This window comes from Pseudorca crassidens, chromosome 7 (genome assembly GCF_039906515.1).
Source record: "Pseudorca crassidens isolate mPseCra1 chromosome 7, mPseCra1.hap1, whole genome shotgun sequence".
Classification (NCBI taxonomy): domain Eukaryota; kingdom Metazoa; phylum Chordata; class Mammalia; order Artiodactyla; family Delphinidae; genus Pseudorca; species Pseudorca crassidens.
Window position 1 is genome coordinate 114,588,310 of NC_090302.1, and position 15,874 is coordinate 114,604,183.

At 40.0% G+C, this 15,874-nt stretch overlaps 1 protein-coding gene across 1 annotated transcript in view; it reads right to left on the reverse strand.

Moving 5' to 3' along the window:
- ANXA10 (annexin A10) overlaps positions 1-15,874 on the reverse strand; it is a 44,528-nt gene that overhangs the window by 15,832 nt on the left and 12,822 nt on the right. Inside the window, exon 4 of the mRNA XM_067745503.1 lies at positions 491-604. Within this exon, the coding sequence (XP_067601604.1) occupies positions 491-604 (114 nt within the window). The remainder of the gene's footprint in view (positions 1-490; positions 605-15,874) is intronic.

Sequence of the window (15,874 nt, forward strand, 5' to 3'; positions counted from 1 at the left end):
GTAAGAAAGAATTGCTCTAATCCTTCAGAAGTAACATTTTGCTACATTTGAGCAATAGTGTTTGTAAAGGATTATTTTAGGGTCACAGAAATAAAGATGTCATCTATAGTTTGTCTCTGACTCAGCATTACTGCTGACTCATTACTTTATGAGCCCAATTTATATCACAGTGTAAAGAGATTCACATGAATTATCATATTTCCTCTTAATGTATGAAGATACACTTGGGAGAGACAAATCCAAACAGCCCCGGAAGCTTTCCTTTTGGCAGATTGCACAGAGCGGGGTTGGTGGGTCTGAGTTTGCACAACAGGAGAATCCACTGATCCCGCCGCTGGTCTCTGGAGGTCCCCCTTTTCCTGACACCCCCCCCCCCAGCATTTCTTTTGTTTCTTCTTTGTGCAGAAGTTCCCTCCCCTCCCTGATCACACACAGCAGCATCATAGGGCAGGGCCCGCACTATGGAAATATTTTCTCATCCGACCTCTACCTTCATGGCGTGCCAGAGCTCATGGGCATCGTAGGAGGGCGGTGGGTACATGAGGCCCACCATGACTTCCTTGAAGTGATTGGAAAGCTTCTCCTTCAGGTCACTAACCAGGTCCTGTGGAGGGAAAAACAAATACCTTCATTATATCGCTTACCAATTTTATGAGAGAAATGGGATAATTGCAGAAAGTCTTCTAGCACGATTTCCTTTTCCACGTCACTTCACATAATAACTAGTCTGGTTTTAGTTCACACGTGTGTACGTGGATTACACGAGATCGTGGACTTGAGGGTTTGAAAATGACTGATGTGATGACATCTCTGCATGAAACATCATCTGTATGGATATTCTAGTCAAGTAAACACAGAGGGATACTCCTTCCCTAATCCCAACCCGACCCCTCTTCTCATCTCATTATGAAAATAAATAAAATTTGAAACCTGAAAGCATATTACTTGGGAGTGCTTAGTTTTCTTGTGTGGAATTAATGAAAGAAAGTCCTTAAAGAATATATGCATTTTATTTTATCATTATAGCAATGTCTTTTAGCAAAGAGTTTCTGGTTATACTATTGCCAAAAAGCTTATATAAATGAATTAAGTAGTCTTAGAACTTTCTTCAAATAGTCACATGAATATACTTACTGAAAATATTGAAAATTAAATGCTTAAAAGGAAAAATAAGTGTGCTGGATTTTTGGCCTTGAAATACAGGTACAAGAGCATGAAATTGATCATTTTAATGTGACTTTCCTTTTACTCATGTAGAATGGATTGTTTAAAAACATATGTTCAATTTATTTTTTGTAGGGTTACAAAGATATCTGAAAGATACTTAAAATTTACCATTTCTTGCTAAAATGTATAGTGTATATTCAGTTTTATGTTGAAATACACAATATTTTAGTTCTGACTTGGTTCAATAATATAATTCAATAAGGCATAATAAATAAGCTTTGTTACAATAAAAACGAAATAGTCATAATTTTCATTTTATTTAGTATAATCTGGAAGCACGTTTCCTATACTGTGGGTTTTCTTTTTTAACAAATAAAAGCATCATCCACAAGGTGATAATTGGTAACAGGGAGAATCTATTGAATTTGCGCCCAGGTCAGTGCAATTTGTTTAATGAGCAGTTAATAGGTGTCTGGAGTTGTGGCAGGTGCTTGGAGTAGATAGATATAAGACTTATAAGATCGCTTCCTCATGGAGCTGGTAGTCTAGTTAATTCCCTCGTTCACCATCGACTGTTTCTAATCCCTTTACCAAATAGTCCTGACGGTGCTATTAGGAGACAGGTGATAGCAATGGATAAAGCTGACGTGAACATCTGAGCTCGTGAAGGCTTTGTTCTCATGCTTCCATGAGCTCAATACATCTTTTTTGAAGGAAAGATGGCAGTGTATTCAATGAGTGTTTATTTCTACTCTTTCCCAGACATGGTGGTAGGAGCTGTAGAAAAATAACACAGGGTCTCTGTTTTCAAGAGGACCAACATCCCATAAGCCCAGACGTAGCGTAAGTAAAAATGTGAGCTAATGCTTTCGAAGGCTCTGATCTTCATTTTTCACTTTATAAGATCCTAAAGCAGTAGTTCAAGAGAGTTCTAAGAATTCAGATAAGATATCAGAATGGCCTTACAGGATCAGAGGACACAAGACACAGTTACACAAGGAAGGACAAGTGGCATGGAGATAGGAGTTCAGATGCCATTTGTGATGGTTAATTTTATGTCAGCTTGGATGGGCCACAGCACCCGGACATTTGGTCAAACGTTCTTCTAGATGTTTCTGTGAAGGTATTTAAAAAAAAATTTTTTTAAATTGAAGTATAGCTGATTTACAATGTTGTGTTTGTTACTGCGGTACAGCAAAGTGACTCAGTTATACATGTATATGCATTCTTTTTTCCTATTTTTTTCCATTATGGTTCATCCCAGGATATTGAATGTAGTTCCCTGTGCTCTACAGTAGGACCTTGTTGTTTATCCATCATATATATAATAGTTTGCGTTTGCTAACCCCAAACTATCAACCCATGCCTCCCCCACCCCCCTCCCACTTGGCAACCACAAGTCTGTTCTCTATGTCTGTGAGTCTGTTTCTGTTTAATAGATAATGTCATTTGTGTTGTATTTTAGATTCCACATATAAATGATATCATATGGTGTTTGTCTTTCTCTTTCTGACTTACTTCACTTAGTATGACAATCTCTATCATATCATGTTGCTGCAAATGGCGTGATTTCATTCTTTTTTTATGGCTGAGCAGTATTCCATTGTATATATGGACCACATCCTGTGAAGCTATTTTTTAGATGATTAACATTTACATCAGTGGACTTTGAGTAAAGCAGATTACTCTCCACCATGTGGGTGGGTCTCATTCAGTCAGTTGAAGACTTTATAAGAAAAGATTGATTTTCCTTCAAGAATTCTACCAGCAGCCGGCCTTTGGAACTGAGCGGCTACCCTCTCTGAGGCTCTAGCCTACCGTAGTCTCTGCTGGCCTGCTGTGTGTATTTGGGCTTGCAGGCCTCTGTAATCACGTGAGCTAATTCCTCAGAATCTCTCTCTCTCTACACATCTGTTGACATCGTTCCCAACAGTGAGGACCTTGCATAGTTGGAACAGCATGTGGTTGAGATGTTTCCTTCAATATGGCTCATAATGTGCCTCTCACAGGTGTTTATTCTCCCACTACAACAAAATTAACTTCAAACTAACAATAAAAATATAGCTGGAGAATCCCAAATGTTTGGAAATTTTAAAATGTACTTTTGTATGATCCAAATCTCAAAGAATATATCACAAGGGAGTTAGAAAATACTTTTAATTTAATGAAGGTGAAAATGCAACATGTCAAAATTTGTGAGATGTGGTGAAGATAGTAATTGAAGATACACTTTTAGCTTTAAATATTTATGTTAGAAGAGAAACATACAGTCAATGACCTAATCTTCCACCTCAAAAAATCTAGAAAAAGGAAGAGTAAATTAAGTCCAGGATAAGAAGGAAGGAAATAAGAATAAGATCAGAAATCAATGAAACTGAAAATTAATGAATACTAGAAACTGTGAATGAAATCAAAATGTAATTTTCTGAAAAGATGAGTAATGTTAATAAAATTCGAATTAGACTGACAAGAAAAAAATACAAAAATATTGGCAAAGTAAGAGTGATATATACAAATACTACAGACATTAAAGGAAAAAAGAATATTATGAACATATTTGTAACACTATATATGTAAGTGAAATACAGCTGATTTACAATGTTGTGTTAGTTTCAAGTGTAGAGCAAAGTGATTCAGTTATACATATATATATATTTTATTTTTTTCCAAATTCTTTTCCCTTATAGGTTATTACAAAATATTGAGTAGCGTTCCCTCTGCTATACAGTAGGTCCTTGTTGTTTATCTATTCTATATATAGTAGTGTGTGTCTGTTAATCCCATACTACTAATTTATCCCTCCCTCTCCAACCTTGGCAATCACAAGTCTATTCTCTGGGCTGTCAGTCTGTTTCTGTTTAGTAAATAAGTTCATTTGTGTCATATTTTAGATTCCACATATAAGTGATATCATATGATATTTGTCTTTCTGTTTTACTTCACTTAGTGTAATTATTTCTAGGTCCATCCATGTCACTGGAAATGGCATTATTTCATTCGTTTTCATGGCTGAGTAATATTCCATTATATATATGTAGCAAATCTTCTTTATCCATTCATCTGTTGATGGACATTTAGGTTACTTCCATGTTTTGGCTATTGTTAATAGTGCTGCAGTGAACATTGGGGTGCATGTATCCTTTTGAATTATGCCATCATCAAAAAGTCTACAAATAATAACTGCTGGAGAGGCTGCTCACCACCTATAGGTTATGTTTATTGCCTTGCTGGTGCATCCCTAGAAGCTGCCTGTGGCTGCCTCACAGAAACAGCCAAGCAGAAGCTAAGGCTTGACTTGCTGGAGAGGGTGTGGAGAAAAGGGAACCCTCCTGCACTGTCGGTGGGAATGTAAACTGGTGCAGCCACTATGGAGAACAGTATGGAGGTTCCTTAAAAAACAAAAATAGAGTTACCGTATGACCCAGCAAACCAATTCCTCAGCATATATCTGCAGAAAACCATAATTCAAAGATACACCACTATATTTTAAAATTTAGTTGAAATGGTTCGATTCCTTGACAGACACAAATTACCAGAATAAACTCAAGGAGAGTTTGAAACTCAGTCGAAATTTCCTTATATTTATTTTGAAAAACTGGATTCACAATTAACCCACACTCTTAATCTCTAGACCCAGGTGAAATCACTTGATACAATCTATGAAACATTTAAGGTGGAAGTAAAATCCACTCTACACAAAATCTTGTAGAAAGCAGCAGATGAAAGAATACTTCTCAATTTATTTTATGTGACTAGTGCTGTCCTAATACCAAAAAAAAAACAACCCAAAACAAACAAAAAATTAAATCCAGCGCAGTGCCTTAAAGGTTTAAATGCAAACAGACCAATGGAATAGACTTTTATGTAGAGAGTAAAGGGTCCTGGCAGCTGATGGAAAGATAGAAATGTTAGAATTATCATCACTTTTGCGAGACTTCCTCTGACCCTCGGGGAAGCTGATTATTTCTTTGCCACCGCTGCTCCACCCTCGCACTTATTACAGTAGATTTAATGACCATATTATATGCATTTATGTCCCCCCAACGTCTATCAGACACGGACTTTCTCACAAATGTCCCCAAATCCATCATCTCGCTCTGGCACAGTGCTGAGTACTCAAATGTGCAGAGTACGTGGTATATAATGTATAAATGAACATGTGAACAAGTGCGAGAATAAAGGAATAAATGTGGGAGGAGAAAGCCCTGAATTTACTGATTAAATGTAAAAGATAAAGGCAATGGCCTGGGCACTGCAAAATCTTCCATTTGATCTTCAGTCACTTTTTGGGTCCGTATCCCTCCCAAACATTCATAACAGCATCTTCCCTTACTTCACCTGTGATCGCCTTGGGCGCTGACCCTGAACACCTGTGCGGTTTCCACTGCTGATAGGGATCAGCGCGGCCGCTAGATGGCGCGGGGGAGCTTTGCTTTGGAGCGCAGGCGTACGTGCGTCTGTGCGCGCGCGTATGCGTGTGCGTGCGTGCGTGTGTACATGGCTCTAGCAAACTGATTTCATAAGGTAGCTCGAGGAAGTCAGAGAATTTGGGTGGAACAGGCAGTGCCAGGCGTCTTCCCAACCCGTCGCGCCCAGGCCTGGGGGTGGCGTGTGGTTCCGGTCCTGGCCGAGCATCAGCTGTGAGGTGACAGGTAGGTGCCCTTACTTCTGTGTCTCCTTCCCGTATGTACAGTGAGAATTCTAACAGCACCCACCTCATAGCATTGGCCTTAACAGAATATATTTAACTCAGGTGGAATTCTTAAAGTATTTTCTGGGAGGTATGAGGCACTCAAAATATCTTCCCCCCGCCAAATATTAGGTAATTTGCTGCAGATTAAAAATGGCTGATACTAGCTGTTTCCTCTCTCCCCTCTTTCTGTCTCTCTGCACCCCAGAAGTTTGCGTGTTACACTGCATTTCTCACACGTTACCAATATCCATTGTCAGTAAATTCTATGGTCTCTAACTTACATCCAGAAACTGACGATTTTGTCCCACTTTTACCGCCATGACCCTGGCTTCGGCACCGTCGTGGCTCCTTACGACAATGCAGCAGCCTCCGAGTGAGTCCCCTTCTGCCCTTACACCTGTCCTCCCCACACACACCTGACAGGTGCTCCTGGAAAAATGCCGATCAGTTAGTCACTCCTCTGCAGAAACACCCTTTGCCACTCCCAACTCCAGGATGAGTTACAGCTACTTTTGTGCATCTGAGCTCGGGATAAACAAACATGCAGGTGTTTTATGCGATGGTCACCAAGGCGCACGATGTCCCCTTGGCCAATCTGTGCCCTCACCTCCTGCCCCTCCTCTCCCTGCTCACGACCCCCCTCCACCCCCTGGGCTTCCGGTGGCTCCTGGCACAGCAGACCTGCCCCCTCAGGGCCATTGCTTTCTCTTCCCTGTAGCTTGAATGTTCCTTCTCTAGCCCAGCACGTGGCTCGCCCCTTGGACTTCTTCACAGAGCCTGCCATCGTCAGGCTATTTACAATTACAGTAGGTCCTCTACATACAAACGGTCACGGTGTGAACTTTCAGAGATGTGAATGTGCCCAGAGAAAGGACAAAGAGAGAGAAGAAGAAGTAACTGAAGAACCGAAGAGGTTCACGACGCAGGAAACGGCAAGGGGATTTTCTCTATCTGAGGAGGCACTGTTAGTTTCTGAGGCACAGAACCCGAACGTAGAACGGTACACGAAGGTTGCAGCAGCCGTTCAGAATGCAATCCAGTGCTACCGTGTCATCTATGACGAGAAAAAAAGAGCTACTACCCAGATATCACTGGATCGTTCTTTCAAGAGAGTAGATAGAAGTGAATCCAGCAAGGACCCCAGAACCTGTGCCATCAGCGTCAGGCGTGAGTGAAATTGCAGCTCGCCCTCCGTCCCCAATTGCTGACGATCCTTCAGCTCTGCCATCGCCCACCGCCTCTCCCTCCTTCAGTCAGTAACTCTTCTTGCCTGTTCCCTCGATGCCAGCCCCTGGATGCCAGCTGTTGTACTGGACTACTGTACTTTACAAGGGACTGTACTGTAAGATTAAAAAGCTTTTCTCTATTTTTTGTGTTTCTTTGTTTTTTATGTATTCTTTGTGTGAAGAGTATTATAAACCTATGACAGTACATACTATACAGCCGACTGTGTCAGTGGGGTTCCTAGGCTAACTTTGCTGGACTTACGAACAAATCGGACTTGCGAACGCGCTCTGGGAACGGAACTCGTTCGCACGTGGGGGGACTTACTGGCCACTTGGTCCGCCAGCACTCCCTGTCCTTCTCACCAGGCTTCATCTTTTCTCCAGAGCACTAGTCCCTTCTAACAGGACACGTTTCACTAATTTTTCTCTGTCTCACCAGGTAAAGACCCTGGCAGGGCTTTTGGTCTGTTTTATTCATGGCAGTTTCTCCAGCCGTAGCACGGTGCCAGCTACACAGCATTGGTATAAAATAATGAACGAATGGGTCCACTCGTATTTCCTCAGTTGTTTGTTTGGAGGCATTGGCTGCTCAAGGAAAAACAAGAAACGTTCCCCATCTGCACGCACTTTGATTTCATGGAGGGGCTGGAACTCAGGAATTACAGTGCCCTTGCACTGCAAATGGGCAAAGAGTGCTACAGTGGTTTTTCAGGGCATCACAAGAACATATCACTTTCATTTGCGAAGATACATATTGAATAATATGTTTAAGTAGCTAAACTTTGCAAGTTCAAAGAGGAGCCTTCAAACACATTCTCTAGTTAGAGTCTTAAATTCTCTTTGGGAGGGATAGAAATAGCTTTGCCAATGCAACCTTTGGAGTGTGCCTTTCCCCAGGCCGACTGCCTCTGCTTTCTTGTTTGCCCTACAGGGACGCTATGGACCTCACAGCTTGGCCCTGCATTAGGCTAATGAGTACATGCTGTTCAAGCTGGACTGCTCTGAGCTCCTGGGGGCTGCAGGTGGGCCACCCACAGCAATTCCGACAGCTCCATTTAAACAAAGTAACATGACGGTTCCTTTTACTTTCTTCTTTTTACCTTTATCTAATTGTGTGCACTCAGGGGCAAGACATAGAAGGATGACTAGCACTCTGTCTGAATATGCTCAGGGGAATAGTTTTATATGCTTTTAACTTGTATGCCTTTTCTGTTATCATAAAAAAAATACTTGCTGTTGAAACACTCTGTGATGTAGGCCTGTACAAAGTGTAACTTAGAAGTTGTCTTCATTCTACCCCCACTGGTATTCATTGTGTAAATACTTGGGCAATTTTATATTATAAAAACACTTGTGCAAGCTGCTTTGTCACTGTGCAGTGATAAGTAAATTTTTTAAAAATTTATTTATATTGAAGTATAGTTGATTTATTATATTGTGTTAGTTTCAAGTATACAGCAAAGTGATTCAGATATAGGGTACTACAGGATGTTGAATGTAGTTCCCTGTGCTATACAGTAAACCCTTGTTGTTTATTTTATATATTCAGCGTGTATCTGTTAATCCCAAACTCCTAATTTATCCCTTTCCCCCACTCCCTTTCCCCTTTGGTAACCATAAGTTTGTTTCTATTCTGTGAGTCTGTTTCTGTTTTTTATATAGATTCATTTGTATTATTTTTTAGATTCCACATGTAAGTGATATCATGTGACATTTGTCCTTCTCTGTCTGACTTAACTTCACTCAGTATGGTCACCTCTAGGTCCATCCATGTTGCTGCAAATGACATTATTTCATTCTTTTTTATGGCTGAGTAATATTCCATTGTATATATGTACCACATCTTCTTTATCCATTCCCCTGTTATTGGAAATTCAGGTTATTTTCATGTCCTGGCTATTGTAAACTGCTGCAGTGAACATTGGGGTGCATGTATCTTTTCAAATTAAAGTTTTCATGTTTTCCAGATATATGCCCAGGAATGGGATTGCAGGATTATATGGTAACTCTATTTTTAGTTTTTTGAGGAACCTCCATACTGTTTTCCATAGTGGCTGCAACAATTTACATTCCCTTTTCTCCACACTCTCTCCAGCATTTGTTATTTGTAAATTTTTATTGATGGCTATTCTGACTGGTGTGTGGTGATACCTCATTGTGATTTTTATTTGCATTTCTCTAATAATTAGTGATGTTGAACATCTTTTCATATACATATCGGCCATTTGTATGTCTTCTTTTGAGAAATGTTTATTTAGGTATTCTGCCTATTTTTTGATTGGGTTGTTTTTTTGTTTTTTTGTTTTTTTGATATTGAGCTCTATGAGCTGTTTGTATATTTTGGAAATTAAACCCTTGTCTGTTGCATCCTTTGCAAATATTTTCTCCCAGTCCATAGGTTGTCTTTTTGGTTTGTTTGTGATTTCCTTTGCTGCACAAAAGCTTTTAAGTTTGATTAGGTCCCATTTGTTTATTTTTGCTTTTATTTCTTTGCCTTGGGAGATTGATCTAAGAAAATATTGCTAGGATTTATGTCAGAGAATATTTTGCCTATGTTCTCTTCTAGGAGTGTTATGGTACCATGTCTTATATATAAGCTTTATGCCATTTGGAGTTTATTTTTATGTATGGTGTGAGGGAGTGTTCTAACTTCATCGATTTACATGTGGTTGTCCAGCTTTCCCAACACCACTTGTTAAAGAGACTGTCTTTTCTCCACTGTGTATTCTTGCCTCCTTTGTTGAAGATTAATTGACTGTATGTGTGTGGGTTTATCTTTGGGCTCTCTCTTCTATTCCATTGATTCATATATCTGTTTATGTGCCAGTATCACACTGTCTTGATTACTGTAGCTTTGTAGTATTGTCCAAAGTCTGGGAGGCTTATGCCTCCAGTGTTTTTCTTTTTTCTCAGGATTGCTTTGGCAATTCTGGGTCTTCCGTGGTTCCATATAAATTTTAACATTATTTGTTCTAATTCTGTGAAAAATGTCATGGGTAATTTGATAGGGATCACATTAAATGATAGGGGAGTATGGCCATTTTTTTTTTTTTTTTTTTTTGCGGTAGTCGAGCCTCTCACTGCTGCAGCCTCTCCCATTGCGGAGCACAGGCTCCAGACGTGCAGGCTCAGCGGCCATGGCTCACAGGCCCAGCTGCTCCGCGGCATGTGGGATCCTCCCAGACCGGGGCACGAACCCGCGTCCCCTGCATTGGCAGGCAGACCCCCAACCACTGTGCCACCAGGGAAGCCCGAGTATGGCCATTTTAACAATATAAATTCTTCCAAGAGCATGGGTTATCTTTCCATTTCTTTGAATCATCTTCAGTTTTCTTTATCAACATTTTATAGTTCTCAACATATAGGTCTTTCACCTCCTTGGTTAGGTTTATGCCTAGGTATCTTCTTTATTTTGAAGCAGTTTTAAATGGGATTGATTTTTTAATTTTCTCTTTCTGATATTTCATTGTTAGTGTAAAGAAATGCAGCAGATTTCTGTACATTAATTTTGTATCCTGCTACTTTGCTGAATAGTTTTTGTGCGGGGTCTTTACAGTTTTCTATGTATAGTATCATGTCATGTGCATATAATGACAATTTTACCTCTTCCCTTTGAATTTGGGTAATTTTTATTTCTTTTTCTTGTCTGATTGCTGTGGCTAGGACTTCCAATATTATGTTGAATAGAAGTGGTGAGAGTGGGCATCTTTGTCTTGCTTCAGAATTTAGTGGGAAGGTTTTCAGCTTTTCACCACTGATTATTATGTTGGTTGTGGGTTTGTCATAAATGGCTTTTATCATCTTGAGACATGTTCCCTCTATACCCATTTTGGTGAGAGTTTTTATCACAAATGGATGTTAAATTTTATCAAATGCTTTTTCTGTGTCTATTGAGACTTTGTCCTTTCTTTTCTTAATGTAGTGCATCACATTGTTAGATTTGTATGTGTTGAACCATTGTTGTGACCTTGGAATAAGTCCTACTTGTAATATGCTGTTGGATCCAGTTTGCTAATATTTTTGAGGAATTTTTCATCTATATTCATCAAAGATATTGGCCTGTAATTCTATTTTTTTGTAGTGACTTTGTCTGGTTTTGGTATCAGGGTGATGGTGGCTTCATAGAATGACTTTGGGAGTGTTCCCTCCTCTTCCGTCTTTTGGAAGAGTTTGAGAAGGATAGGTATAAGTTCTTTGTATGTTTGGTAGCATTCCCCAGAGAAGCCATCCAGTCCTGAACTTTTGTTTGCAGGGAGTTTTTTTTTTTTTTTTTTTTTTTAATTGCAGATTCTATTTCACTTCTAGTATCAGTCTGTTCAAATTATCTGTTTTTTATTGGCTCAATTTTGGCAGGTTGTATGTTTTTAGAAACTTGCCTATTTCTTCTAGATTGTCCAATGTGCTGGTATATAACTGTTCAAAGTATTTTCTTACAATTTTTTTTGGTATTTCTGTGGTATCAGTTGATATTTTTCCTCTTTCATTTCTTTCTTTTTTTTTTTTTGGCGGTACGCAGGCCTCTCACTGTTGTGGCCTCTCCCATTGCAGAGCACAGGCTTCGGACGCACAGGCTCGGTGGCCATGGCTCCCGGGCCCAGCCGCTCCGCAGCATGTGGGATCTTCCCAGACCGGGGCACGAACCCGTGTCCCCTGCGTCGGCAGGTGGACTCTCAACAACTGCGCCACCAGGGAAGCCCTCTCCTCTTTCATTTCTTATTTTGTTTATTTGGGTTCTCTCTCTTTTCTTCTTGGTGAGCCTGACTAGAGGTTTGTTGATTTTTTGTTTATCCTTTCAAAAAACCAGTTCTTGGTTTTACTGATTTTTTTTCTATTGATTATCTCTATTTATTTCCTCTCTGATCTTTAATATTTCATTCCTTTTGCTAACTTCGGGTTTTGTTTTTTCTTCTTTTTCTAGTTCTTTTAGGTGGTAGGTTAAGTTGTTAATTTAAGATTTTTCTTGTTTCTTGAGGAAGGCCTATATCACTGTGAACTTCTCTCCTGTAACTGCCTTTGCTGCATCCCATAGGTTTTGTAAGGCTGTGTTTTCATTGCCATTTGTCTCGAGCTATTTTCTGATTTCCTCTTTGATTTCATCATTGACCCATTTGTTTTTCAGTAGCATGTTGTTCAGTCTCCATGTGATAATTTCCCCATTCTTTCTGTGGTTGATTTCTAGTTTTATGCCGTTGTGGTCAGAAAAGAGGCTTGAAATAATTTCTCTCCTCTTAAATTTCTTGAGGCTTGTTTTGTTCCTAGTATGTGATGTATACTAGAGAATGTGTATTCTGGCATCTTTTTGGATGTAGTGTCCTGTAGATGTCAATTAAGTTAAACTGTTCCATTGTGTCATTTAGGGTCTCTGTTGCTTTACTGATTTTCTGTCTGGAAGATCTGTCCATTGATGTCAGTGGGGTGTTAAAGTCTCCTACTATATTGTATTTTTGTCAGTTTCTCCCTTCATATCTGTTAGCATTTGTTTTATGTATTTAGGTGCTCCTATATTGGGTGCATATATGTTAATGAGTGGAATATCCTTTTGTATTGATCCTCTTATCGTTATATAGTGTCCTTCGTTGTCTTTCTTTATGGCCTTTGTTTTAAAGTGTATTTTGTCTGACATGAGTATAGCTACCGCTGCTTTCTTGTCATTTCCATTTGCATGAAATATCTTTTCCGACCCCTCACTTGTAATCTGTGTGACTTGTGCCCTAAAGTGAGTCCTTGTAGGCAGCATATTGTAGGTTCTTGTTTTTATCCAATCTGCTACTCTGTGTCTTTTTAACAGAGCGTTTGGCCTATAGACATTTAAAGTAATTTTTGATAAGTATGTATTTATTGCCATTTCAAACCTTGTTTTCCAGTTGATTTTGTGTTTCTCTTTTGTTCCTTTCTTCTTTTTGTTTTTTCTTTTGCAATTTGATGATTTTCTTTTGTATTATGCTTGAGCTCCTTTCTTTTTGGTTTTTGTGAATCTCTTGTATGTGTTTTATTTGTAATTACCCTGATTTTCAAGTATGTTAACCCTTAACCATATCTAATTGCTTTAGACCGATAGTCATATAAGCTCAAACACATTCTAAAAGTTCTACATTTTCTTACTCGCCTTCCCACATTTTGTAATTTTGATATCCTATTTTTATCTTCATGTTTATTCTTTTGCTGTTAATTGTAGTTACAATCACTTTTACAAAAATTTTTGATTGTTTTTAATCTATGTATTGGCCAATTTAAGTGATTTTCAGTCCTTTTATATATTTGCCTTTCCTGTTACGTTTTTCCTTTTCTTATAGATTGTTGTTTCTTTTCTCTTTTGAGAAAACCTTGCAATATTTCTTTTAGGATAGATTTAACATTGCTATATTCTTTTAGCTTTTTCTTGTCTGAGATTCTTTTTCTTTCTGTTCTAAATGATAATCATGCTGGGTAGAGTATCCAAGTTTGCAGATTTTTCCCTTTCAGGACTTTGAATATATATTGCCACTCCCTCTGGCCTGCAAAGTTTCTGCAGAGAGATCAGCTGATAGCCTTATGGGAGTTCCCTTTGTGTTTCTTTTGCTGTCTTTAGAATCCTCTCTTTGTCTTTCAATTTTGCCATTTCAATTATGATATTCCTTGGTGTGAGTCTTTTTGCATTCATCTTGTTTGGGACCCTCTGTGCTTCATGTTCCTGGATAGCTGTTTCCTTCTTTAGGTTTGGGAAGTTTTTAGCCATAATTTCTTCAAATACATTTTCAATCCCCTTTCTTCTTTTTTCTCCTTCTGGGATCCCTATTTAGCATAGGTTGGTACACTTTATATTATCCCATAGGTCTCGTATGTTGCTTTTTTTATTTGTCTTTTTGTCTGCTGTTCTGATTGGGTGATTTCCATTATTCTGTCTTCCAGATCACTTATTTGTTCTTCTGCATTATTTAGTCCGCTATTCATTGCTTTTAGCTCAGTTTTTGTCTCAGCAATTGAGCTGTCTAATTTTGACTGGCTCCTTTGTATAGTTTCTAGTTGCTTGTTACAGTGATCTGCGTTTCTATCGAAATTTTTCTTAATTCCTTTAGCATTTGTATTACCTCCTTTTTGAACTTGGGAGCTGTTAGACAGGAGTCAAATATATAATAATACGTATTTATGGAACATGCCTAGAATTGTACCTTACTCAGTAGCTAAGAAAATAATTCCCTCTAATCTTGATTATTCACATTAATAAAAATATAGGAATATCAATGATTAACATACAAGAAATCTATAAACTCTCCCACAGAAAGGGAAAGCCAGCAGAAGACACACCTTGTCCAGGTGGAAGAAATCATTCTGAACGTGAGCACTGGGGGAGGTCAAGGGGCCCTCACCAAGGTCAGGCAGGGTGACCCGGGGCAGCCAGAGCAGGGAATGAGGGAGAAGGGAAATGTAGGCAGTTTGTGAATGTTCTTTTTAACTATTGGATTCTAAAGTGATGTTTTTCTTTTTCTCCTTTGTTTTTAGAGGCAGAGTGGAATTCTATAAATGCAGTGCCTGTTCTGTGTCAGACCCAGGCAGGACTCTGGAGGGAAGGATGGCGGCCAGTAAACCGGTCCCTGATTTCCAGGAGGTGATGGTTGAGGGGTCAGGAGGTAAGTAAACCTGAACCCCTGGCGGGGAGGAGGACAGCATGACCCCCTGACCTGGGCGCCTGCAGGAGAGGGTGGGGCAGCAGCTGGAGAGGATGTGGTGCAACGGTGTCAGGTGTCAGGGATGCGTGTCTAGGGTGGCCTGGCTGTGCAGGTCTGGGCCCTGGAATACACGGAGGACCAGGCGGGCCAGGCAGCCTGCTGTCAGTTTGCAGACCGCAGGGCCTGCCTTTGATGTGGTGGATGAAGCAGGAGGTGGTGAGCCGGCTTGAGGTGCGGAGCAGAGAGGGGCTGGGGGACTCGGTGAGCCTGTGGGCAGGTGGGTTGAATTCGGTGCCCAGATGGGTATTTGTGAGGGGAATTGAGATTAATGCTCAGGGATTAAAGCAAGAAAGTGGAGTTTTAGATTTGGACTCTTTCTGACTTCAATTTGGGGGGTACGCAGGGGAAGGGCTGGGGGGCAGCAGCTCTGGGGGCGAGGGGCATTTCCACATCCATCTGGGTAACACATGGTGAGGGCCCAAATCAGGACAGTGTGAGCCAGGGACACGGGACAGGAAAAGTGACTCTGAGACCTGGTAACTGATGTCTGACGGGGCATTTCAGAGCAGAGAGGCCCCTATCAGCTCGCCTAAGGGTTCCTAAGTTCCCCGGTGCCCAGGGACCTCAGCACAGGGGATCTGACCACTCTGAGACCTTGGGCGTGTGGTAAGTGCTCTACCCTGGAGGATCCGTTGTTCGATGAGTTGTAAGCACCTCATTTCTGAATTATTTGAATCTGTTTTAGGGTAATTTTGTAGAGAGTGATAAAGTACTGCTGTTACCGAAGTTAACCTGATCTATGAAAAGCACAGATGTATGCAAAGTTTTGGGTTAAAAATTTACTGCAAAATGACCTCTCTTATGGCAGTGTGCATATTAAAACAATATTGGATTACTAATGCTGTAACTTGTATAGCTTTTACATTCTCTTTCAAAAGAGAACTAGCACTGGTGTCATTGGAACATAAGAAAAGTAACAGTTTTACCTGGAGAAAAAGCAAAACTGGTTTCCAACTACGGCTTAATTCAGCCAATTTCATGAGCAGCGGTGGCTTTTTGGACTCGTCATTCATTCTAAAGCAGAAGTATACCCTTGTTTTGCGTACCGTAGGTGTTGAGACTGAGGTTTGGAGATGGAGTAC